The sequence below is a fragment of the Opisthocomus hoazin genome, chromosome Z (genome assembly GCF_030867145.1).
Source record: "Opisthocomus hoazin isolate bOpiHoa1 chromosome Z, bOpiHoa1.hap1, whole genome shotgun sequence".
In the NCBI taxonomy this organism is placed as follows: Eukaryota; Metazoa; Chordata; class Aves; order Opisthocomiformes; family Opisthocomidae; genus Opisthocomus; species Opisthocomus hoazin.
In genome coordinates this window covers 48,035,667-48,062,441 of record NC_134454.1, presented here as the reverse complement: position 1 = coordinate 48,062,441, position 26,775 = coordinate 48,035,667, and the positions used below count along the sequence as shown (strand labels likewise).

The window sequence follows — 26,775 nt, the reverse complement described above, 5'->3', positions numbered from 1 at the left end:
AAATTGGTATGTGAAGTCTCATGTTGGGCAGCTGGAATGTGGGAAAATAACAGAAGCCCTCGTCTCAGATGTTTTTCTCTGCATTCTCAAATCTAAACTGGTGAAGAGTTTAACCTATAATTCTGAAAACACTTCACCCATAATGCAGCACTAGGCAGAGGTAAATTAAGGACATGGCTGTTGCTCTGCTGCTGTGCTTTTGTTGGCTTCAGTGAGATTCTGTAATGTTATCTTAAACAATAGCTTTCTGTGAGTGAATCTGTATAGCAATTATACTGGAGATATATTATAAAATAATAACTTTCAGCTGTTCTGTATCTTTGTATTCAAGCAGCTGTTCCTACAGTTTCTGCAAATTAAGTATTGCTCTGCTGTCTGTAGTTAGCAGAGAAAGCTTTGAAAACCATATGAAAATCAGAAGTTACCTTTCTGTGCATGGTGTTCTGCAACATTTCAGATTTTATTAGTATTCGGAATGAATTCAGTTTCCAAGAAGAGCCAATTCCCAGAAGCCTTCCCTGTTTTATTTTTTAGAGTGTCCCAGGCAGCTGCTCTTGGACTGCACAGTAAACATTCAGGCTGGCATTTTAGTAGTTGTCCTTCAATTGAATATTCAGTATTTTTAAATGTCTATTTTTCATAACTTCATTTTGTTGACAGGCTTCGGTATCACTTAGAAGATGTTCCAGGAAGAGTCAGTAAGATGAGAGGTTTTTTTCAGTCTCCAAGAATACAAATTAAATAATAAAAAAGTGAAAGGAAATAAAAAATGCAAGAAAACCAAAGCATTAAAATCCTAGAGATCTCTTTTCCTCTTCATTCTGATTTAGGTACTATTGCTAAAGTATGTCAGACTAAAAGGGAAGAAAATGTCATGTTGCTTAGTTGGTTGTTAACAGTGGTATTATGGATAAAGTCTTCATAGACTTGCTGTCAGAGATCAGGGGTCCTGACTTGTTCAGTCCACATAAAGAGCCCTGGCTGTGGGGTGTGTTGTTGGAAGAGGCGTTTCCTATAGCCAGCTTAATTTTGTACCTGCTTAGCACATTGATGCAGCAGAGGGGGGCCTGGGCAGCAAGGCGGGAGCAGAGAATTGCCAAATGCGATAAAAGCTGGAAGTAATGTTGAAGTAACAGGCTATCTTCTTTCATTAATCTGTCTGGAGAACATCAGAAGCAAGCACTGCTAGTTTGTTTCTGTGTGCAAAAGCTTAAATTCACATTCTTCCTCCCTTCCCCTTTCCACTTCTGGTGCCTTGCAATGATGAATAGTGGGGAAAGCTTTGGGGCTTATAACAAACTTCTGACTGATCACCCTGAACCCTCAATTTCCAATAGATGTTTCCTGGCAGATGGTGTAATTTCTCTCTGAGCTCTGTTTGAATTATTTATTTGTTCATCCAATAAGCCTATTAAACAGAGCACTTAAGCACTTGCTACATCAGACTTCTTGTGCTTTTTCATTTTAGGTTACATCAGTTCAACTTCAAAATGATAGGTTCTGGAGTCAGGCAACTAACTACTAAATAGGTATAAATGTATAGATAGATATATACTGCGTGTGCCACAGACATAACATTCGTGCGTCTTTACCATGTAAAGATGGATGGTTTGTGACTCATTGCACTAGAATATGCCTCAAAATGTGTCATTACAACACTTGTTTTGTGGGTCACTTATTTGTGTTGTTCCTTTCCTCACTCCAAGAATATTGTGCAATTGCTCGTATAACAGATACAAATGCCACTCTTAAAGATTATACATTCATGTCTGGTTGATTCCTGAAATTACGCACTGTAAATTATTCTCTTTTTTTTATTCCTTCCAAGCCAAAACAAAGTGGAATTACTTAGCATATGTATTCCGTAAAAAACTTACTTAATAAGCTATGATTATGTTTCAATAAGATAAGTATGGTTTAGATCTGATCTAACTACAGTAATGAAAACCATAGAAAATGAGTTGTAAATGGGCCCCAGCACAGAGTCTTTCAGAACACAGACATGTAAATCCTGAGGTTTTTCCGAAACCAGATAGAAATTCTTGTTGTATTTCAAGCACATGCTGGAAGTACAGGGGTTATCACAATCTTGTCCGCTTTGGTTTGTTTCCATTTAATTGTTCAGTCAGTAGAGATCTTCATTCACACGTGGCATTTATTTTCCTTCTAGCTTCTCCCTGACCAGCTGGTCTTACTTCTGGAGTCTCTCTTGGAGGAGAAGACCCTGTGTCCTAGAATACTGCAGTGCTTAGAAAAAACCTACCAGCTCCGGGAGCAAGATGCAGAGGTAATTCATGTTAGAAAAATCTCCCTAGCATACACGGTTGCATTGCTGACTAGCATTGATAGCGTTCCACTAGGATCCAGGCACATGCGAGATTCTTCCTGTGTCAAAATCCGAAATTGGATGTTCTTAACTCCAGTATTGTTGCATCTTCAGGTGCCTCAATTGCTCGATATTTCTGTGTGTTTTCTCTAGGTCCAGGTGTGCCAGATGTGTTTGCACACTGTGATAGCGGGAGACAGTGCAACCTAGACGTCATCGCTGTCATACCTGTACCTTGGGCAGCGCGTTTGCTCAAGTGTTAAATTTCTCACTGTGCCGTGGTGACTGTGCATTAGAGCCCAGTTCATTTTAGTTGCGTGTATTGTCTTCAAGTGCAATCGTGTCTGTTATGGTCTAAAATTGTTCTTCCCCATGGTGAGTCCATATTGTTCCTCTGAGTGCTCCAAAGTCGCACTCAGGGTTTAGAAAATTTTGTTTTCCAGAGAGACTACAGTATGTTCTGGTTTTGTACATGAGTTTAAATGGGAATCAGTTCTTTACAGTTGCTTCTAGTAAGTGCCAGGGATATTAACAGTCCCTGAGGAAAACACTGGTTTATAAGATACGGTAAATGTGCCTTCCCCGTCCCAGGCACATACATCAACGCTCCAAAGAGCTTAATGTCTTTGGGGCGAAAACCAGTAAATCCTTATTACCAAATGCAGCACTGGCTATTTTGTAGTCCCGTGGATTTCTCAGGCTAGGAGCGCTGTGACAATTAAGGCAGCAGAAGTTGTGGCTGAAAGCACCCTTGCAATGAGTCCTTGCTTCGAGTGATATTTGGGAGAGGAGGTAAGAAGCTGGAATCAGTCATGAAAATAAAGGATGTGTAGATTTATATATAAACAAGGGTCAGTTATGAAGTAGCATATGATCAAACTAATGTGCAATGAGGGAGCGTGGTAAACTTAACATGACATTTGACACTCTAATTAAAAACTACTGTGCAGGCTGCAGACAGTCAGTGTGCATGACTTACCCTGTTACAATTGGAACTTTATGGCAATCATTAAAATGGAAGGAGAGAGCAAAATCTATCTTGTTCCTCTTTCACTGAAGTTGTTGGGTGGATGCTTATAAACACTCGGTAATCCAAACATTAACATAAAGATCGATAGAACCGAGTTCTAGCTTTTTCTCAGAAGAAAATGGACAACATTTTGACTGTTGCTATTTACTGCACCTTTTTACTTTTTTGTTGATACAGGTTTCTTCCAAATACCAGATTTGTTTTTAATTAGTACTTGAACCAACATTTCTATTTATAGGTATTAGAATATATTTTAATTGCATCTGAGTACCAGTGAAATGTCAGGGTTCTATAATGGGAAGAGGAATTAATAGGGAGATAGATCAAAGCAATAGCTGCGGCATTTCTGCTTCATGCCTGTGAATTGTAAGCACCAGGCCACAAGCTTTGGTTTCTCAGGTTTTTGCTTTCTTTCCACTTTCATGGTTTCCTTCTTCCTTGCAGTATCATAACAAAGTACGCAAGCGATCCATCAGAATTTTTTCTTTTTTTTTTTTTTTTAATATGGCCTCAGTAAAAGGAGCATAATCACCATTTTATATTACAAGGTGAAACCAAGGGCTTAGCAGACATTGAGAAGTACAGCTAAGATAACATCACCATTAGCATTTTACCAGTCATCAGACGCCAGACACCTACAGTCCTTTAACGGGAACATTAGCTTACACACGCTTACCTGAGGGAGGGACTTTCATGCCTCTCCCCTGTATGTGCACAGGGGATTTTTCTTGACGTGACCCAGGGACAAAGAACCACAGTCCTAGCCTATACCTGAGCTGTTCTCATCTAGATTTTATTTGTGAGGACATTCATCATTTACAGTGATTGTGTTGGGTTACTGGAGTTCAAGTGTTCTCAGTAACTGAATGTCAGAAATGGATCATTAAAAATACAAGTATAAAAAATTTGCAGGCAGGCCAATAAGAAAAGAAAACTGTCAATGTCAGAGGTTTTATGCAGGGATTTTTGCAAGTAACTTTGTCAGCTGTGTTCGATCAAGCAGCCGGAAGTTAAGAAATAAGAACCTGTTTTCTTATTTTTGACAAGTAGTGTTTAAATTCACATTAATCTTCCAGTGGGTATTAGCAATGATATGGCCAGTAGTATGTGGGAGTGGTACACAAAGAAGTATGGCTTTTTGTATTTTAAGCAAAGTTTCTTAAAAATTGTACATAAAATATTGTCTGCACACTCAGGCGTTGGAAGGCTTTCCCTGCATGTGTTGTAGGTAGCTAAAAGGTCTTCTTACAGTGTCAGAGGGAATATAAAGAATAGCACGTGCATGTGCTGCTGAGTACTCCTGCGAAGGCAAGAATCTTCCACACTTTGTAGTACCTAGGTGGAAAAAGTAAAGGATTTGGATAATCTCGCTTTGTCAGAGAAGTGTGTTAGAAGGAGTAAAGGGGACAGTTGCCTGGTGCATTTTACTGTTGGGATGAAATCGGTTTACAGTTCACTCATCAAGAAGCCTGTGTAACACAGCCCACTAACTCAAGTTTCACAAATGCCGCAAGAGAGCTCGTTACTGGGATTTGTTTTGTCCTGCACAAGTACAGCATGATTCATGTTTCTTAAAGTTTCTATATCTGAAGCATCTTTATTTCTACTTCAGAGTTCAGTGCAGTGGTTGTTGTAAAACAGCACGCCCCTGGTGATGTCTGCACTTGCCCATGGTGACATGCAGGTCTGTTCTCAGTCAGTGAAGGCTGCCAACAGTACTATCTGGTACTCCCGGCCACTTGTCACCACATGCACGTCCAGTCTTACCAACATAAGGGTACACCTTACTGCAGAAAGGTGAGGAGGGTTTGCAGCAGGTTATCTGCCTTGTTTTGAGTCCTTCGTAGCAGCCAGAAGAGGAGAGAGCCTTTGCCTGGAATTTCACTGTTGATCTCTCTTTAAGGAGCACTCATGCTGTGTCCTTCTTGCAATCTCAGCAACTCAACATAGCTCCTGTCCTCTCTCAGATGAGGTCTTACCACAGATATGTAGCTTTAGAGGAGGGTAGAAAGTCAGTGGTAGCCTCTCCCTTCTCAGACAGACACTGATTTTAATGCTTCAGCTTAAAAAAAATCAGAGGTTAGTTAGCATATTTCTGATTCGAAATGCATTAACACACCTCTGATAGCAGCCTTTGAGCCTGAAGAGACACACATTGCCACGTAAAAGACCCAACAAATACTGATCGCTTAATCACGTTTCAGACTGGTCTGCCCTCAGCCTTGGATGCTGCAGGAGGCTTGTAGGGCACCTATCTAACAGCAGAATTTGTGACTCCCTCCCATTTTTTTCAGTCCAATTCTATAACAACTCATGGTTTCATTTTCCATTTACTGTTCAAACCTTGGAACACCTGAGAAGGACTATGCGTTTGCTTTCCAGAGGTTAAATTCAATGATTATTTGAATTGAGCTTATCCAGTATAACTTTAAACAACACATTGAGCACAACAAAGGTTTCAAGGTTTAAAGACATTTTTGCATCACGTCTCAGTGCCTTGAGCCCACTGTGTCTCACACCTTGTCAGACAATTGGGAGGCAATTGCATGGAAGAATGGTTGTGTCCTCAGTTTTCCCTTCCTGTTGCTTGTGTTCTTCCTGTGCTGCTTCCTGCTACATAGTAAGATAGCTCATAGACAGGCTACATCTCTGTGATGTACTGTGTCCTGTGTCCAAGCGAAGCATTACAGAAGCTGGCTGCAGTTCGAAGGTAACAAAGTCTGGCTGGAAGTCCAGCTGACTGAGGAGAACTGGGATAAGTTATGAAGCAGGTACAGTTGCCATCAGACAGTGCAGCAGGATAATAGAATTGAAGGTCAGTCTAGGGTTGGTTTTGTTTTGTTTCTGTCTGAGGTGGCCTTTTTATGCAGATATTTAATTTGTTCACTATCTAGTGTCTGGCAGAACATGGAGAGTTGGTCTACTTGCAAAGTTTCTGGTTGCTAGTATTTTTTAAGTCCGCCTAATCTTGAGGACACCTCTTTTGATATGACTATGCAAGCTTATCTTGCTTGAGCATGGGCTGTTGAGGACTTTCATTTTGAAAAGTTGGAATCCGTTGGTTACAAATACCTAAAGACAACACGGGGGGCTCTGAATAACACTCAGGGAATCTGTTAACTAGAAGAACCTTGCGATTATTTCCATTATTTCTGTTCTAACATTTGGTCAGGGAGAGGCCTGCAAAGTGTGTGTACACAACGTGACAGGATGGCTGAGTAGGCTGCAGAATAGTAAAAAAGGCGACAGGGAAAAGATCACCAAGGCCATAGGACAAGGGCGGTGGGTGTGTGTGACACTTTCAGGTCTATTTAAGACTTTACAATATTTCTGCAAGCGTGTTTTACTTGTTGCTGAGATATCTAAGACCTGGTGATAAAAAATACAGAATGTGGATGAAGCAGAAAGATTTATGGTGTGTTTTCCCGGACTTTTCACTGTAGAGTTAGGTTTTTTCCCTTTCCTACTGCAGGCATCACTTTTTCATAAAATATCTTGCCTGCACAACATACGGAAAGTTGCTTTGATAGTTTTCCTTGTCTCAGCAAGTTGGCTGAAACTCTCTTCACTTACATAATGCTTTCCCTGTGTTCAGGATCATAATGTGGTATATTTTGGGGAGAGAGGAGAGGCTGTAACTGTTTCTGCAGAAAATGTGAGTAAAATGAGTTGAGATCATAATATCGTCAGTCATGTGGGTGGCATAAAGCCATTCTCACCCAGCTGCTTCATTGTGCATGGGGTCTGCTTATGAGACCAAGGCTATAAACTGGTGGCATCTTATTTCGCCGACAGAAATCCAGTCATGCTAATACAATCCATGTAAGGTGCTGGCATCCTAGAAGTGATAATTGTATTTAGGACAAAATAACGTTGATGCATTGATCTTTCGTAGCCTGTGAAAACCTGGCAGAAATGGAAGTACAAATGAATTGCAATGCAGTCTCTGTCTTGCTGCTTCCCATCTGATGGTGACTGCACTGAGCGGAGCATGTTCTCACGCCGAGTTGTTCAGCTGTCCTTCCAGTTGGGGGTGGGCATTGTTGGAAGGTGCCCTTACAGAACAGAAATCTGTAGCGTACGCTGTAAAACTGGGTGTGAAAAGGGAACTGCTTGGGAAAGGTCAGTCTGTGCTCGCAGGCGGACAAGGCACTTGGTGGGATTTGCTTTCAGCACAGCCACTGTGCAAGTCCTGCCTTGGGGCGGGGGCTCAGGAGCAGTCTCCAGCTTTTGAATAAAATTAGCAATGCGTGGCAAGTACCTCCACAGGCTTGCCAGTCCTTCTTGACTGGACCATGGAGCAGAAGACAGGCACATTTCAGATAGCGGCGTTGCAACCAAACAGCGAAGTACCTGATCCTTTTCCTTAACCTGTGTCATTGTTGGTATGAATCACAAATTCAGTAGGTGAAAAAGGTAACAGCTTGAGCTGATGACCATATTACAGGACATTACTTTCTTCAGAAGATAAGTGAATACGATAACTTTTTGTTTCTGCAAAAGCAAAAATGTTTTCTGCACTTATTCCATGTTTAGGCATACAGTTTATTATTGAATTTCAACTCAAGGCAGGAGGATATGCCTCATTTTGTGTATGAGAATATGTTTTGCAAGACTTACAAAGCTGCTGTGAAAATTTATCACGGATGCAAAACAAACTTCACCTGGCTTTTCCTTCCTTAATATTACATTCAGAGCATTGTTGTGGCACTAGAGATAGGTGAGATTACATTGAAGAATTTTTTAATTTGCAATTGAGTTGCAACTAGCATTTCAGTATTTAGGACTTAGGAACTTAGAAAAAGCTCTTTAGAGCAGTCAGTCTGCATGCCAGATTTGTTTCTGGAATAAATTGGATTTGAGGTTTGTATACCCAGCCATTACTGAGCGGTATGTTCACTGAATGGAACAGAAAGAAGACGTAAGAAATGCAAGTTTTTACAAAATGAAATCTCTGTACTATTATCAGGCTGATGTTTTTAATACTCATCCTCAGAAATACTAATTTTTTTTCCCTGCTCTTCTCCTGATACTTCCTCTGGCAAATACTAGCAAAGAATATTTCACTGTCATAAGAAATCTTTCCCATCTTCACTAGTAAAGGGGCTAATTTCAGAGTACGGTAGAGTCCCCGTCTCCTACAAAGGAAATACATTGACCGGAGCAGCAGCCACTTGTCAATAAGTCCTCTGTGATCTTGGCGTATTTTGAGTCTTCACCCTGTTTCATGTTATTACTTGAGCTGCATCTAAATGCAGCTTGCAGGCTCTTTGGCACAGGTGGTATTGGTATTACTATTGGTAAAGACAGTTTTTCTGAGGTGTGCATTCACAGGAGTTGGATATTTTTTCCCAGTGAAAGGAACTTTGCAAAGGGTAGCTTCTAGGAATATGGCACTTGCTTCCCAAAGATGAGGCCCAAAATTCCGTGTGAGGCTAAGAAAACTGGAACGGGAAAAACACTTTCAGGAACAGCAGCGGGAGTCGTCCCCTGGGACTGACTGGCTCACGTGCCCATCGTAACTGAGTGGATATGTTGGGATGAATTTGTACAACTGAACGAAGGATAATCTCAAATAGCTGTAATTCAGGTTTGTTTTGTTGCTGCATGCAGATTACGGGGGCTTTTCCAGCCACTTGAGAACAGAAGTTCCCTCTGTTGGCTCTGCGAAGGGCGTGATCAGAGCGCGACGTCTGTGGAGCACTGGAAATAGCCCGGCACCAGTCAGCGGCGCGGGTCCCACACCCTGCCAGGAGCCAACAGCAACACGCTTCTGCCAGGTGACCTCGCTCACTGCCCAGTGGCATTGACGGGAGTTCCCAGGCCTCTGACTGGGGCCATTACTGCTGCTGCTCACTCGTCACCTCTCGTTTTTCTAACTGGTTTGGGGTCTTGGTTTTCTCTTTATCTGGCAGCTCAGCAACTTAGCAAGACTAGGGAAGTGGGGGAGCTGATGGTAAGAGGGGCCCAAATATGGAACTGGGTTGGTTTCAGTTTTGTTTACGGTTGATCCAAAGAATCCGCAGAGGAAGGGATTGGAGATAGTTCCTGCTTTTCTGTGTCCTGTTGTCTGGAAAGGAGAATGAAGTGGCGGAGTCCTCTGGGCGTCTGAAATCAATCCCAAGGGTGTTCTGAATTGTGTGCAACTGCTTTGTATAAGATTTTATACAGTATTTCTGTGTAGGGCAGTACAAACCTAGCACTGTAATAGAAGCCACCTGGGCTTGCCGTGAAATTTAAAGGGTTACTCTGTTTGCATGTATGTGATAGCACTGACAGAGCATCCAGGATGTCAAGGAGAATGTAGTTTTAAAAATACAAACAAAAGCTCTTAGCTATCAGCAGTAGTTTTTTTATTATGTTTTATTACGAAGCTGTAGGCATTTTTGTGCTTGTGTGGTGCATCATTTTTGGTTTTGTTTGGTTGGTTTTGGTTTTGTTGGTTCTGAAAAAAATATCTGAAGATGCTTTTTATTTCAAATAAACTGATTTTGAGCCTACATCCAAACAGCTCATCTAATACTTCTCATTCCTGTTTAAAGGCTGACTGCAGATGGCAGGTTATGCCTGGATAGGACCACCGGGTTGGAAAAAGTCTGCTATGCCATAAACCTGTGAGGTCTAAATAGTTGCAAGAAACAGGTCAATTCAAAACTACTAGCCATAGGTGTTTCTGACATCATTACCTTAGCCACACAAACCTGGTCCCACCGCTGAGTCACTGACTTAATAATGTATGTGCAAAAGTCTGCTGTCCTCTAAACACCTTTGGGGTTGCAGAGTCCTGGGGAGGAATTTTGTTGTGTTCCACATGGGGTAAGCATCATCCTAAGCAGCAATGGTCACTGTGTTCTTGGGGGCAAGGAATAAAAGATGAGAAGGTGACTCAAAAATCTGAAACACAGAGTAAAATCTAGATGTTCATATTTCAGGAATGAGCATGATTCTTCTGAGTTTATAAAATAAATACATATTTCGGTTAGGAATTTTTGCTGTGGGTTGGGGAAGGAGGTGTGTCTGAGTGTGATGTGAAAGGTCTTGGTCTTTAGAGTCAAAATCTTGTGTTTGTTTTGAAAATTGGAAGCAAAGTTTTAAACTATACAAAATTGGAAGGATGTGAGCATGGGCTTGGGCAGGCTGGTTGTGACGTAAGCTGTGGACAAGACAGGCAGCCACATTGTTCATTGCCTGGAATTTGAGTCTTGTTTTCATGTGAAGCTCCAGATTCTGTCTATGACAGTAATCTTGCCTGGAAATCACAAATGTTTGGTCTACAGTCACTGCAGGAAACCAAAGATAAAAGGAAGGTGCTTTTTTTTCCTCTGGTTGCAAGAGAGAGGAGGTAGAAGCAGAGGGATGGGGAGAGGGGCATAAGCAAAGGGGATAGTTTACTGTGCCGTGATGCTTGCAGCAGCCTTTCCTTTTGCTGAACAGGAGTTATAATTTAATAATAATTGGTGACAAATGTTTAGTATGCTTGATCTCATACTCCTCAGAGTTGGATTTCTGCTCCAGATGTATGGGTGTTTATGTGCTTTTTCCCACTACAACATTTCATTTTATAAGCCCAGCAAGCTTTTATGTATATGTATAAATAGCTTGTGTTGAAATATATATACAAACACCGTATGGGTAAAAATGCTAGGCAGACTTCATCTGGAGACAACCAGGACAGCCAGTGGTGATGGGAAGCATTTGAATCACTCCTGATGTTGACATAAAAAAAGACTTACGGTGATACCAGAGATACTCTAGCCATTACTGTAGATAGGCATTTCAGTGGGATGTCAGAGGGAATGTGGATGGGGCTGTGTATGAGGTGGAGCGGCAGCTGCGGTGATGCATTTTGAATAAGGTGTCAGATGGGAAGCATGCACATGCCCAAGCCAGTCTTAACCTTGCTGAAGGTATGGGGCTTGTCCCTGCAGTGCTTATTGGTGGAGGCTGCAGTGTGGGGCTGATTGTACCTGCGGCTGCGACCCGATCTTCCTTCCACTCCCTCTGAGGTACAGGACCTCCTGATCCCCAGCACCCTGTCCTTCCTCGCCCACAGCCTCCATGCGTGCAACCATCCTCACCACAGCACCCAGATGGGAGCAAGGGCGAGCAGGGATGGAGGACAAGCAGGGATGGAGGAGGGTGGGCGGGAGCAGGGCCCTGGGAGCACCCTGCCAGCCCTCCATTGGGGATGGGGATGTCGAGAGGCAGCAGGGCTGGGAGCCACCCTGTCCCTGTAGCGTCCCGCTGGGATGCCAGCAAATCTCCCAGGCCATCTGTGGGGCGGCACAAGCCTTTCTCCAGCTGCCAGCCAGAAGGCAGCCCTGCTCCCGAGAGCCAGCAGCACCACAGCACACATCTCCAGTGAAACTGTTAAGAAGGCAGCGGATGGCATCTTTTCTGCCGCCTCCATCTTGCTGCAAGCTGTGAACGGCACTAATGCTCCAGCGCGTTGGACAGGCAATACTGAAAAGGCAGGGGAAAGGGGAAGCATTTTCTTCCAGTATGAGTAGTGTATTTATGTTTTTAATTAAGGCTTATTTTTAAAAACCTTTGTTTCTCAAATTAAGTGAGTTCACATGCTGTGTTAAACATTTCCTTACCTCACATGTGGAATGATATAGGAGCTGCTCCCCCCAGCATGGGGATGGTGGTGGCACAAATAGGACCACGATAAGAAAAGGCTTCGGGCACAGTGGGGAAGCGGTCTCCCGGCGGACGCCGTTCAAGCTGTGACACTGCCTTGGTGCTGGTGGCCCTCTTCTCCTCTAACCGTGCTGCAGGTCACTGTCCTGTCATCGCTTTGTTGGTTTGCTGTGAAAGAGAATGAAAACTGGAGGCCAGATCCTGTTGCATGTCCATCTCCTGCTAGACGGGGCGAGGAGGGTCAGGCTGAGGAACACTGGGATTACAGAATTAGGCATCCTAACCGAGTCGCTGATTCACAGTGACAGCTTTGACACCAGAAGAGAGACACTGCCTGTGCAACCTTTGAAGGAGGATTAGACACGGCTTCTTACTCTCTTGCTTTTTCTCACTGCTTTTGGAAAATTTTCTGCTACTAACATGGATGTCATTCATCACAGATGGGTCCCACACAGGGAGAAAAGTGTCTGGTCTCTAATTGGGAGATGTCTGTTTGTGAACCTGAGGTGGGGAAAAAAGGGCACTTGTCTTTTCCAAACAAGTCCTCAGCATATGCTTCATTGCCCGGAGTGAGTCTTGCCCTGAAATGCTGCCCTCCGGTCACGTTGCCTTTCCGATCACAGAGAGCAGCAGGGATGCCCTCCGCTCTGCTTGGACTTTCGTAAGCAGCATGCTTGGTGATTCCTGGGCTTCTGTGTGCTTACGCAGGGAAGATCCTCCACGCATGTGTTTTATCTGGAGCTGGAAGTGGAGTCATGTGTTTACGGTCTGTGGGAGGTGGAGAAGAGGGATCCGATCAGGTTGCTCTTAGGCAAGGTTGTGCTGCTACTACAGAAACTTTTTAACAGTAAGATTCGATTGTGTTACGTGGAACTGGGTGAATGCTAAAACAGGAGCATGCAGTTGGAGGGGAGGGGAAAGGATGTGAAGGAAGCACATGCCCGTAAATAACATTTGCAAGGGTGAGAAGGTCCAAGCCCGCACCTATTGCTAACTGAGGGTTGCGCAGCTGCAGGAGCACGCTGCCTGACCGGCTGGCACACTTGTGCAGTGACAGGTTCCAGTGCTGCCAGTTGTCCCACAGTCTGCCGTTGGCCAAACAACAGAATTTGGTTTTTAAAATCTTGGTTGTGCAACACCTCTCTTTTCTGTTACTAAATGGAGGCAGTTGCTGCATGGGCTCTAACCACGGTACTCCATCAGTGCTGTTGAGTGGAGGGAGGAGAGATAGGGCTTGCAAGTTGTTCTCCCCTGTTGCCAGCACCCCTCATAGTGTGCAAGTGCTTCATCTATGTGGAAGTACATACCAGAAGGCGTAAAATGAGTTACAAAAGTAGGATATTGCTGCCAATGTTACCAAAATCTAAACTCTGGTATTCTGCTAAAATGAGATTTTGAAGTTGCTTTTTAATGACCTGTTCATACTCCAGGTTTTAAAGCATTTAGACCTTTGCGTAGTTCTCCTCAAAATGACAATTAGCTCCTGACAAAAATTATTTTGATTAGCCAGCCCATTATTACCTTAGGTTTTCCTGAATGACCGTGCTACATTTTTCTGGATTGTCAGTGGGCTAAGTTACTCACGCTATGGGATGCACAAAGGGAAGGGAAGTTGTCCGAGGTGGCAGGAGTTGGCATGGGGCTGCCTGTACAATCAGTGATGTCCAACACAGAGCATGATAGTGCTCAGTGAACTCAGCCAGCCTTGGGTCCAGCTGCCCCTCTCCCCGCTGAACAGCAATTTCTCCCAGTACTCAAAATAAAATGCAGCATGAGTAAGGCTACCAAAAACCATTTTTAAAACTTGAAGTGTTATCATAATTTTGACCATAGCTCTGGAAAATTAAGTGTTTAATACTGAGACAGACCACTGCGCGGTAAGAAACAGCATTAGCTGAACCTTGACACTAGGAGGGTCTCAGGAAAAAAGGCTGCCATCAAAGGCACCTGCTGCTGTGATGCTGCATCTGGCCCACAGTTTCTTTGGCCCTACAATGTTGTCAGAGCGAGTGCTATGAGACCTGAGAGATAACTGAGGCTATGAAAAGTCCATGAGTTTTTGGTCCAAAATAGAAGTTTGTTTAGGCTGTTAGGCATCTTCTTTGCTCAGTCTCCTTAGAAACCCTTGGCATACACAATAATCACAATTACAGAGTCCTTGTCAGAATGATGAATCCGTTATGCTTGCATCCAGTAAGTTTCTGGTGACTGAGTACATTTTTTCAGGTTGCCAAATTGATACTTTGTCAGCATCGCTGTTTCATTGCTCCTTCTGAGCTGCTTCAGCATCCCTGATTATCGTACTTGGATAAATGTTCGTGAAACCAGATTTGCATGCTGTGGCATAAAAGATAGGAATGCCTATTTGAAATTCAGACTGTATAGAAACAAACGTCACTGATGCAGCCTGTCTGGTGTATTAAAGAATAACTATTTCAGCTAAGATAGACTGGAAAAAAATTTGATCGCTAAACACACTGGTATTGGCAATTCTTAAACTGTAATTGTTCCATGTTAAGCAATTGTAAGACCTGTCTTTTAGTCCAAATATTGCCGTGTAACGTGTGGCATTGTTCCTTAATTATCTAGGAAAATGATCTAATAATTGAATCCGATTTATGTGTAGATAGGAAGAGACTGGAGATAAATGCTTTCAGGTGGAACCACACAGCATTCTGGTGCTCTGGAGATACCAACTTCTTTCTTGTTAATTAAAACTAAGTTGTAGTAGCATAGCTTGGTTATTTGAAAAAATTTCTTTGTATCTTTTCCTTTACAAATTAGACTGGAGCCTCTGAGACTCTTTAATTAACTTCTAAGATTTGAGTTGTTCAAATAATTTTTTTTCAGTAGACTCTGAACCCGTGTGTTGTAAAGATCACATGTGCCTCCTACCTTTAATAAAGGTTCTATTTTTTTGGACAATAGCTCTTACTGTATTTCAAATTACCCTATTTTCTAAGATCTCTAAGTACGTTGCTTTTGTTCAGCGATTTAGATTTGTTGTCTCATGGCGCCTTTTAAATTGGATCCAGCTATTAGCAAAATGTACTCATTTTCCCTGAAGCTAGTCTCCCATTCTGCAGACCAAAGGCTTAGTAAACTCTAGCTTTTTTCCTCCCCTAAATAAAGGCATGGTTTAAATTACTTGCTTTCTAAATCTTATTTGTAGACCTCAGAAGTAAAACATTTATTTTTTGCTTGCATACATATGATTGAGAACATTAGCAAAATAGATCATTATAATACAACATATAAAGCTTTCTGTAAGGGTGCTCCTTTTAGGCTTGTCTGATCATTTCTGTGGTGCAGAGAGAATAATATGGATTAAGCAAAGTAATTTATCACCTGGATCAGAAAAAAAAATAATTATTGCTCTAATTTAAGACCTGTTCAAAATAATTTAAAAGCATTGTTTCTCGGGTATGTCACTGGGAGCACTTCTTTCGAAAGCCAGACCGCGTATTTGGTGCCTTAGATAGGTTTAGTAAGTCAGCTTCAAGCACCATGTCCCAAAAGGTCTTGGCTCAGGTTGCTAAAACAAAGGGATTGTCTTAGAGCTGGATTATTAGTATATTTTATATAAGTATTTATTTCAGTTAAATAATCTCACACAACAGCTTGCATTCTCTGAAAATAGACTAAGACAGCATAATTTTGGTTTCTCAACATCTTCCACTGCACTGTCAAAATACAGGTGATGTTTGAGTTGCAAATAATATTGTGCAATAGTGTGTATTTTTCTTAAAATGAAATTAAAAGATAATGTAAGACTATGGGACTTCTTTAAACTGCTGCTCTTAAATTTGGGACTCTCTGCTATCTGACAGTGGCATCCCTTCAAGACATTTCATCTAGGCGCTAGCCAACATTTAGATTTTGATGCGGTCGGTATTTATGAAAATGTAAGAGCTGGTTTCCTAATGTTGTACCAGAGACAGTCAGTGTCTCCGTGTCTTCCTGCCACCAAACTGTGCCTCAGAAATACACTACTAATATGGATAGTGTCTTGCAAAACTCACAGTAGCAATCTTCATTCAGCTTAGAAGCTGGTAGTGAAGACGTCGGCACCAGCTGCAAAAGCAGGGCGGGAGGACAGAACAATTTTCAGGCAATGAGGATCAATCCACGAGGAACCTGAGGTTCCAGCAGACCTCCATTGCTCCCCCAGCCACCTCTCCCCATCCTCAGGAGTACCAGCCGTCAGTCGTGAGCTCAGAAGGACAGCTCTCAGCCCAGAATCAGAGGCTGAGAAAATAAATTGTGTTTCCAGCTTTGGCACGTGGGTCCTTGCAGCTGCCAAAGCAGTAAGAGCGCGGGTGGGTGGGTGGGCTGGCAGCTACAGGTGCTGCTTCAGCGCCAGACAAAGCCCTGCGTGCTCTCAGTAACAGGATGGATTCCTGTAAATTACTCTTCAGGTTTAGTTTATATTGTTTATGGTGTAACCAGCCAAAACGACATATGGTGCACATCTCCAGACCGTGCAGAAGAGCGCAGAGAAATCTGCAGAGAGAAAATTGGGAGAGCACTAGTGAATTCTTATTTTTGCCACTGAGTATTTGCTCCTGGGAGGAACAGAAAGGCCAAGAGGAGCATATACAGGGTGCGGTATGGTTAGCTCAGTCCTACCACAAGCTACTTAGTTTCAAATATTTCCCTTGCAGACTGGTTTGTCAAAAGTGCCTGTTCACATGACTCATTCATTAGGCTGTGAAGCTGTGGGGCCCGTTTTACTTTTCCTGCTCTAAGCATTGGACGAGATGTTTGGAACTGATTCCTCCCCTCCCCTCCCCATCGCCGTCCCTCTCTGATGTGAATAAAATTCTCATGTTTGTGGTATCAGCCTAGGGCATGGATTATACTAGGAGAATTACTTCTTCATAGTGCGTGTATCTGAGAAATGGCTGCATTTGCTTTAGCTGCAGCTCGCGTTACATGGCCGTCCACACGCCACACTGCAGGGGGGCACGGAGGGCAGAAGAGCGGCCCAGTATATGTGTCCAGTCCAAGTGGTGGTGACTTATTTTGGTGCCGGCGCCGTGCAGGTCACCCCCCCTGCGCCTCTCACGCTCCGTGCCCAGCTCTGCCAGGTTCACAGGCGCTTTGGCAGCGATGGGTTCTGCGTCGGCTTGCTGTCTGCCGTGGGAGCACTCGGGGCTTGTCGGAAAACAGGCGGTGAACGTGTAGTCTGGGGGTGACAGGCAGGCTGGCCCTGCCCGGACTGGCAGAGTACCAGCACTTCAGAGCTGGAAACGCGCCGGGATTTGTACTCACCCTGGGAAAGAAAGGGGAAGAGCAAGAGAGAGAGAGAGAAAGAAAAGTGTGTGCTGTCCCAGATCTCACTCAACAAATAAATATTTCTCTTCTAAACTATTGGAAAGGGGGTTGGTTGCCAAGAACAGGAACCCTGCGGAGGAAGGAACAATTAAGGGATCGGGCACGGCTTAGTTGTTGCGTGTTATCTGAAGCCGTTGGGATTCAGATGGTGGGGCCGCGATACAGATGCGAGGCAGACATACACGGCGTTCGTGTGTGGGGAGGCAGGGCCACATGAACGCCTTCACAGGGAGGACTTCTCTTCTGCACCCCCACGCAGCTATTGCGGCTGCACCGGGAGGGGCTGGCTTCTGCGCTGCGTGAGCCAGGGCCCTGCTCTCCTCTCAACAGTACTCGCAAATTTAGGCCCTAAAATCTTGTGACCTCCTCCTTTAAGATCAATAAGTATTTTAACAACTGCAGGGGGCAAAAAAAAGCTTCACCAGGAGGTATGAAGAGAGCCCCATCCCAGAATAGTTTACTATCTGCTGTTAAATTATTCTCACTGGAGGCACAGTTTCAGATCTCGAGCAGAGGCAGAAACTGGACTTGATTGCTTACTTCTTGGGTAAGTGCTGTACCTGCTGCACCATGAGATGTAGAAGAGCAACAAGCACAGGAGAGGACCACAGTCCCTTTCTCCTCCTTACGTTTTTCATACGTGCTATGAGAATACATAAGGAGTTTATTTTTTTTGAGTATATGCCAGAAGGTGCAGAATAAAGTCTATCAGAGGAAGATATACAACCTTTTAAATGCGTTTACATTCTGTTTCGTTAACTCACCCTGCAGATGAGAGAGGTGTGTGTTTTTCTGAGCCTTGAAGGTTTGTTCCAGGCTTGGAGCTCCTCAGTGCTATGAGAAATGCCCTGTAAGAAAGCTGGATTGCCTGGGAAGATTTACTGGTGAAATGCAGTGTCTCCAGGGGGAAGCAGCAGCTGGGTACAGTTTTGAAGGTCGAGATTATGGATATGGGCATCTACAGCAAAGCGAGTTGAATCTCGGAAAGCTATTTACTTTTGTAGATTTAGCTCTGGTTCCACTTGCAGGAGTCGTAACATCTGTTATCTTGTCAGCAAAAATCTTGAGAGAGAGCATTCATTCCCTACCATGCATTGCACTGTAGCTGGTAGGTATCTTGCATGCTCTGAGTGCAAACTCCACTCAGCCACAAACCCTCTCAGAGTTTTGTTTCGTTCATAAGCTGTGTTCAAACTATTTCATATAAGAGGCCAGCTGGAAAGAGATATCAGGTACCCAAAAAGGACTCTTCCAGGACCTGTGAGCATTTATCACTTGTTAATTGTGCTAATGGAATTAATATCTAATTACAGCAGTCTGTGAAATTTTTTCCTGAGCTGTAAAGTTGGCAGGGACTGGGATGACAAGGACAGTGTTTCCAAACATCTTATTTCCAAAAGTAACAATATACTGAAATGTGACTTTTTTCTTCTCTCTTTCTGGCTTCCATTCTCAATGTTATCAGTAAATCTGTCTTTCAGAAAAGGTTCATGTTCAGTTACTTCATGTGAGCACAAGTTGGACTCAATTTTGACAAATATTAGAACTGCTAACATTTCACTCTTACCATGAAAGGTGATTGCTATTTGTTGTCCTGTCTTCTGAAAGATGGTAAGAATAAACACTAAAACAGAAGGATTGGGAGCATGGGAGGGTTTTATTGCATTTAACTGTCTTCCTCTAGGACCGGTGCTGAGCCACTAATGGAATATAAAATGTTATGTTGATCACTACCTACAACTGAGGAAGCCTTGCTGAGGAGTAAGATGACACTTATGCTACAAGAGTGGCTAAGAACAAAGCCAGACATTTAAGGACAAAAAAATAATCCATGTGTAATTCATGTTCACATTACTTAAATATTTTTCAGTTGTGATTTGCTTGAAAATTTCCATACTTTTCATTACAGTATGTTAATAACTGTTTTTTGTCAACGTACATTTGGTAGAACAGTCCAGCTTTTGAACTGTAGACAGGTTTTAAATGCTTTGCAAGGTGCTTAAAATCTATTACTGGCAAAGACAGAGTGGCAAAACTGCGCTTCATTGAACTGAAAGCTCCCTGTCTCATAGTTTTGTATCTAACTCTTGTCCTTTTGGCATGGATTTATTATCGGTGCAGAATTGTATTTGAGCCATTTTTTCACTTGAATTATACATTTACATAGTAGAAGTTATCAGTTATACCTTGTGGCTCTTCCAGATGTTTGCAGTGCTAGTCTTCTCCCCTCCTCCCCTTCTAACATTATAAAAGAAGTAACCTCAAGCCTAGCTTAAAGGAAAAAAAGTCAAGATGGGAAACAGTGGATGGGAAGATGCTGCAGATCTGTGCCTGGATCTGGGTTAGTTTGCTCACTTGGAACCAGGAGTCTTCCTGTGGGCACTCTGGGTTTCCAAAACCCAGGCTCACACGTGCAGAGCGCTGCACCTCTGTCCAGCCTACGATGGTGCCGAGAGGCATCTGCCTGGCTGCTGAGGAAAAAGCACCCAACCCACCAAAAAACCCAAGCACAACGACAACAAAACAAAATGCTTGCACAGATACAATACAGTTTCTCTTTTTCCTTCCCGCCTCTGATGTTTTTTCTTTTCCCAAAGGTTCGCCATAGGTGGTGTGAACTTGTTGTTAAACACAAGTACGTGCCTGGGTATGGAGATGTTGAGAAATTTCTCAGAGAAGATCAGGTCAGTTGCGCTTTGTTAGCATTTTCAAAATAACTAACTTTTTGACACCCTTAGCGTGCAACAAAGAAATAATTTTAATATATGTTCTTGCTGCAGTTTTTAAAAAAACTTGAGGTGTATTCAGTTTTTGCCTCCTTTGCCCTGTAAAAATTCCAGTTTAAGGAAGGCACCTAGAGGTATTCAACCCCAGCTAAGCATGCTAATCTTCTGCTAAATGGGGAAATAGGATATATTGCTGCCTCTCCCTCCATTTGATGCAAGCTAGAGGTAGCAACGATGCTAGGAAGAGACTTCTCAGCAAAGCAGTCAGTGCTGTGGTGACTTCAGTTTTCAAGACCACGTCCAAAACAAGTGCAGCACAATGATATAGATCCGGATAATGCAGGCCTCTCCCATGCTTAGGGAAATGATACTAGAAGATTTTGAAGGTCTTAAAAGGCTTGCTATACATGATGTCTTTACTATGGCTTTTTATTTAGGCCATTACGAACTTACAATTCTAATTGTACCTCTGCCTTGTTCTTTCTGTTTCCTTTTTCTTTATTTTTATTCCCTATGAACTCTGTAAAATCAAGACATTTACTGCCTAGGATGACTGTTGTACATTTAAGATGTATGTAAAAAAATGGTGCAAGATGTGTCAAACTCTAGGCAACATATTAATGTCTTTACCTTTTCCGCTGACAATAAGCAAAGCTGTTTATAGCCAATGAGGTTTTTGTGCTTTCAGGCAAATGCGTTATGTCACAACAGCACAGTAAAGTTATTGCAGTCTCTCATGCTCTTTCTTCCAGCTCTGAAGTATACCTCCTATTTATATCTTCGCCAATAAACAGGCCCCCAATTTCCTGGCAAGCTCTTTTATTTTTTTTTTTTTTTTAATAAAGAAGAATAAACCAACATTATTTATGAAAATAAGGAGTTATATATATTCTTTGTGTGTTTTAATCCTAAGAAAAGGAAGATAACCACCAGCAGAGGCCAGGGGGGTGGGGGCGGGAAATCCTTGAATTCGTAAGACCAAACATATTGAATTGCATTATGTTTGGAACAGATACTATGCCAAATAAAGACCAACATTTTCTGCAGTGCAGGGAAATAATTTTTGCAGCTTTTTTTAGTGTAATCTTCAATATCTTTCATTTCATTTACTCCAGCAGTGCATACAGTTTATGGCACAATCAGCTTTTGGAGTGATTACAACTCAAATCAGGGCAGTTGCATGTCCTTACTGATCATGAAAGACTTGGTTTTTTTTAAAGTCTGGGAAAAATGCAAATGTAACTATTTAAATCCTTTTCAGGACTACAAAAACCTAGTGTGTTTACTGCATGTTAATGTTTAGGCTTGGGGGAACACCGGATAGAGAAGGTAATTCTTATTTGTAACAAAATTCCAACATTTTGAAATCCTCTGTGAAAGCAGCTGGAGCCCAGCTCCAAGTCTGTGTGTGTGCCTGGTGTGGCTGCCAGACCCTGGTGCAGTTGCAGACCCTGGAAATCTGAGTTCTTGGGTCTCTGGATGGAAGAGAGCATGCTTAGGAGATTGGCAGGATTCTGCCACTCTGGGACTTTTTCCTTTAATTTCAGTCTTCGTTAAACTTTAAATTTCCCTTCTTGTTAAAGCTAATTTTTTTTAAGGTTTACTAGCCAATGCAAGAAATTTTGAGGAATAGTGTTGAAAATTTTGTTTTTTCAATACTATCCAAATTTTTCCTCTCCTGCAACTGTCCAAACATTAAGTACAACTGTAAAAGTCAGTGTGCTAAGCTGCTAATATTTTGTCATGTGGATAATCCTATTTTAAGTGCAGCTTAACACTTACTGAATTCCTGTAATTAAGTAAAAAATTGTATCATCAGAAAAAAATGGCAATCTCCAATGTGTTTCCTGTTAAGTTAGCCAGTGCTCTGCTACCTGCCATCGAAGGGACCCAGCTCTCACCCCCAGGTGCCCTGTTACCTTTCTTGGTAGCTGCTATGTCCGGAATGATTAGTTAGGAGAAGGCTGCCTTGTTACAGAACCAGAATTTGTGCATGCTCAGCTGTATCTCAGATGTGAAGAGTATGAAACACAGACCTGACTGCATTCAGCTGATGCCCAGCTACAGAATGGCCAAATGGGAATTTTAGAGTGAACTGTTTTGGTTGATGTCTCTCTGTGTCTGTGTGTGTGTTTGTGTGTGTGTGTGTGTGTGTGTATGTGAACATCCCAAGTGGAAAGAAAATGTGTATCCTGTTGAAGCAAGGACACGCTGTTTTCTTAGGGAGCATTTGGAAATCTTTCAGGTAGTGCATAAAAGAAAACAGATTTCAATTTGAAAAGTGGCACGAAAAATGGACTGAGAAAGCATTTTCTTTTAATGACATAACATACACCTCTTATATTAATATTCTGTACTTACACACTTAATAAAACATATAGGCAACCATCCTTAGGCTAAAGAGATCCAGAGTAAACCTGCCGGGGGGGGGGGGGGGTAGGTATTATAAAGTCTATAGTCTTTTCAGTGTTTTGGGTTGTCTGTTTTGTTTTGATTTTAATTAAATGAGTACTAGGAGGTCAATGGAATGAAAAACCCAGCTAACTAGTCATTGCTGGTGATAGGATGCCTGTGTCTTATGTTCCTCTTTCAGGCAATGGGTGTGTACCTGTATGGTGAATTAATGGTGAATGAAGATGTGAAGCAACAACAACTTGCACATAAATGCTTTGCGGCAGCACGAGAACATATGGATGCATCCTCAGCCAAAGTGGTGGCAGAGATGTTATTCTGAAGAGGTGATTTTTCTTTTTAAATTAAACACCCTGATTTTGCCTCATACCAAAACATATGCAGAGCTCACTAAATGTAGTAACTTTGGCATACCATACAGCTTGTGGCTGCTTAGCTCGTGAAGTAACTCTTCTTAAACATCTTGCTTTTTTTTTTTGTTTTTCTTTTTTTAAGCCCAGCTGCTGGAGGAGTGAGTTAGATACACATAGGCACTAGCTGGAGAACATGGAGCATGGCTTTGTTGTAAACTTTGTAATGGACTGTACAAGAGGGAACTGCAAGTTCAAATGGCCAGAGAAGGCCAAGCTCCACCTGCAGTTGTTTCCCATTCTGTATTCTTAACTCTGCTTCTAGAAATCGCGATTGTGCAAGGCGCTTTTCTGTTTAATTGCATGTTGACTGGATAGTCAGCAGTGTCTTTGAGAAGAATCTGAGCCCACAGTGGAAGTACGAAGCTGTGCACTTGGAAGCAAATCTGAGTCATGTGAGAACAAGCTGATAATTCAAATGTTTTTGTGTTAAGTGTAGTGAGGCCTTTGAAGACTCATTATGAGGTAAGAAGAGGAGCCTTAACATGACGAAGCTGCGTAATATCATACATAATCTAGCTTGTTTCTGAAATTAATGGGGAGGAATCACCAGAGAAGAAGAATTGCAAGAAATATTCACGAAATAAAGACTGCTGCAGGCTATAAACTGGTAATTTGGAAAGATATTATCCATTTCTCAGTCTATTTCAGTAGCCAGAGGTAATCTGACAGTGTTTGTACCTGCATGTTTAACACATAGCCAGTCAGGATTGGTATGAAGGTTTCTTCCTGTACAGCATACCTCAGATTTTTACTTAATGATACAGCTCATCTGTCAGACTGATTGCCTTGGCTGTTCACATAACTTTACAGTTGATTTGTGGTATCAAAATTCAGACAGCTAATTTAGCAAAATCATAATTTTCTAATTGGTACCAAGCGTAAATCTTAATTTTATCCACTTCCAGCCTGTACACATAGCAGTACTTGATAGCAAGTTCCACTTGAATTTGTGGTGTTTATTTGTATGAAATACAACAGATAGATACCATGAAAGTTTGTTTATGAACAGCCATGTTGTTCTTCTGTATATACAAGAAGTGTGCCTGCCAAGAAGTATTTTTCGGAAAAGTGGGTTAGACTGTAGAGTGTCAGGATATCAGTTATGGGGTAGGAGGTTCGCCTTCTGAAACAGGTACGGCTAAGAGACTTGCTTGTCTGCTCCCAGTTATCGAGGACCCACAGGAATTTGAGTTATGGTCAACAATTTTTAATCTGGTAGATGCCTTCAAGTGTCTGAAGGCCAGAAACATGGAGATGCTGTTTGTTTTGGTACTACTGTACTTGTAACTGTCTTCCTATAGTTCCTTCAATAATAAAAATAAAAACTTCTGCAGGCTTCTGGTGGTAAGTATCTAGCACAGGAAAATTGCACTGTATGTACGTGTTAGAAATAGTCTAGAATTGCCCGTTTGACTTTCTTCAGAGAGACTAGAAGCGCATGGTGAGCTATAACATAAAATCTAAAGGTTCTGTTATGAGAACAACACTCTATGTGACTGCACAGCTTTCTCTTAATGTTGTGGCTGTTTGGGTTCCTGGCATGATGATTTGTGATTTAAGATTAAAATCACATTGCCAGGGATTACCACACAGCCATGACCGCAGCTGCTAGTATGACACTCACCGTAACTATCCGATCCGTGCACAGTGTGGAATCCTCTCCATCCATTAAACAAACAAACAAAAAAAATAATAAAAGAGGAAAGCAGCAGACGCATCGCGAAGGAACGCCATCCGGTAATTAGCTGTATGGAGACCTCTCTGGCGAGGTGCAGAGCTTAGCTGATTGGTGAACAGTGATTGTTTCCCTCTTTGTTCACAGTGGCTAAGTTCTGCACCTAAGGAGAAGGGGAGAGGAGACTTTGCTTAATGCCAGCCTGCGCAGGGCGGAGAGCGTTTGCTGGTTGAGATGCCTTGCTGCTGAACAGGCACATTCACAGTGAATGCAGTGTGTGTGAGATGCAGTGTTATCAAGGATAAGAGGCAGAAGTGACTTGGGGAGGACCAAAGACTCTTGGTTTTATTTGGATATAAGCAGCGCTCCTTAAATTCTTGGTCTGACTGCAAACGTGAGGCATCGCCTGCACTAATTTGGTTACCACGCTTTTCTAAAGGTCAGAGGATGTAAATGTTTGTGACTTTAAACTGGAATTGTCTGTAAAACTTTGTTTTGTAGTCTTCGCTTTAATGGATGCTGTCATGATCTCTCTGCAGTGTAGCTTAGCACTCTGTGTCATTTGCAGGACACGGTTGTTTCCGACTGGAGCCGCCGCTTACGGCTGCTGCTGTTGTTCCAGGCTGTTGATGGACCCGTCCTCCGGTGCCTACTGAGCTGATATCAGTTCTGATTTTACATACTGGCTCAGTTCAGCAGGAACAGGAGTCGAGCCCTAGAGCAAAAAAAAAAAGATGTACCTTTTTCCTAAAAGCCTTTGAGAAATGTTGTTACCGTTTTCTCTCTCAAAAAAAACTACTATACGTTACGATGCCCTGATGTTAAGCACTAAATGGCCTAAGGTGGAAAACCTGCCTCAGTACTGTTTAAAGAGCTGTTGGATTAAGACGAGAAGGTATGTGTACATGTAGCACATCACACTGGTATGTGGTAACTGATCTCTAGCATTATTTTCAGAGTAACCTGCTAATAACCAAGAGAATGTGCTTGCACTCTGGATCTTCCCTGTCTTCTCCAGACCTTGTCGTGTTAGCTCTAGAAATCTAAAGAGATCTTTGTTAACTCTGTAATGACAGTTATGCTCTACTGGTAACCTGAAAAATAATTCCATTTGGAACGCTGAGGCAATCAAGAATGCAGAGATACCCCTTTATTGTGACAGAGTTGTAACTTTTACAGCTGTTTCCGTTGCAGGAAAGGTCACAGAGAAACTCTTTTAATATATCTCCTACTAAACCCTGATGGTACTAGGATTTCATTGACCCAAGACATCAAAGGAAGGTTTATGTGACTGCTAAAACAATCAGCTGACAGAAACATTTATCTCTCACTGTTTGTGTCTTCCAGAGGCTCAGTGTAACCAGGAACGCACACACACAAAACAAACTACACACACACACGCCTTACTGCGGGTTTAGGTAGTTCTTTGATGCAAGAAATTTGGGGTTCATCCTTGCTCTTTGGTGATACAACCATTCCAGTTTGAAGATGCCGAGGACTCTTGATTCAATGATTTTATGTACTCCAGTAATTTGGCCAGCATTAGTAATCCCTGAAATTCGATGAAACTGTGTTCTGTACTTAAAATTCTGTTTGTAACTTCTGTGCTAAAATAAAAAAACATAAAATTAGCGGGAGCTGGGGTGGGGCTGGGGAGGTTAACTGGAAGCTGAAATAATCTGTGAAAAGTGACCAGCCATCATCCTGGTGATGGGATGGGGACTGAAGGAAAAAGAAAGATCAGCATTCTCTCTCTGTCTTGTTTAGGTTAACTTTTACCAGAAATGTCAGACCTTTAATTTTCCAAAAATGTCTTCCGTATTCTTGTGCTGCTCCTTTTGCACGGTGATATATCAAGCGTAGCTCTTCTCTCCTAGGAATGTACTGCTCCACTGATGAGAAGACATCTTAATTATTCCTTTCAGAGAGTAAGAATTTAAAACATAAAAATTTGTGAACATATTTACTTTGTACACTATTGTTTTACATCAAATACTCTTGTAAAAATAAATATTTTTTTCAAGTAGGTGTAGTCTTTCCATTGCACAGTGGTTCAATGTTAATTTACAAACTTGGGAAAATGAGTGACCCCATTTCTGTTTTTGCAGTAGGAGAGAAGCAGCTGGAAGTTGTTAGCTAGTGGATATTAACAAGAAAAACTGAATGTGGTAATTGATTTTTTTTAAAGTTCTTGTGCTCAGAATCTGAAGTAA

At 42.2% G+C, this 26,775-nt stretch overlaps 1 protein-coding gene across 7 annotated transcripts in view; it reads left to right on the top strand.

Moving 5' to 3' along the window:
* AOPEP (aminopeptidase O (putative)) overlaps positions 1-26,514 on the top strand; it is a 208,222-nt gene extending 181,708 nt beyond the window's left edge. For 5 of the 7 annotated variants that reach the window (XM_075411067.1, XM_075411064.1, XM_075411065.1 and 2 more), the window contains 4 exons: positions 2,171-2,287; positions 19,934-20,020; positions 22,656-22,800; positions 22,970-24,328. In XM_075411067.1, coding sequence (XP_075267182.1) covers positions 2,171-2,287; positions 19,934-20,020; positions 22,656-22,796 — 345 coding nt within the window. In that variant the 3' untranslated portion in view covers positions 22,797-22,800; positions 22,970-24,328. Of the gene's footprint in view, positions 1-2,170; positions 2,288-19,933; positions 20,021-22,655; positions 22,801-22,969; positions 24,329-25,130 lie in introns of those variants that run through there. The other 2 variants (XM_075411062.1, XM_075411063.1) reach the window with 2 other exon arrangements.
* The last annotated feature ends 261 nt before the right edge of the window (positions 26,515-26,775 follow it).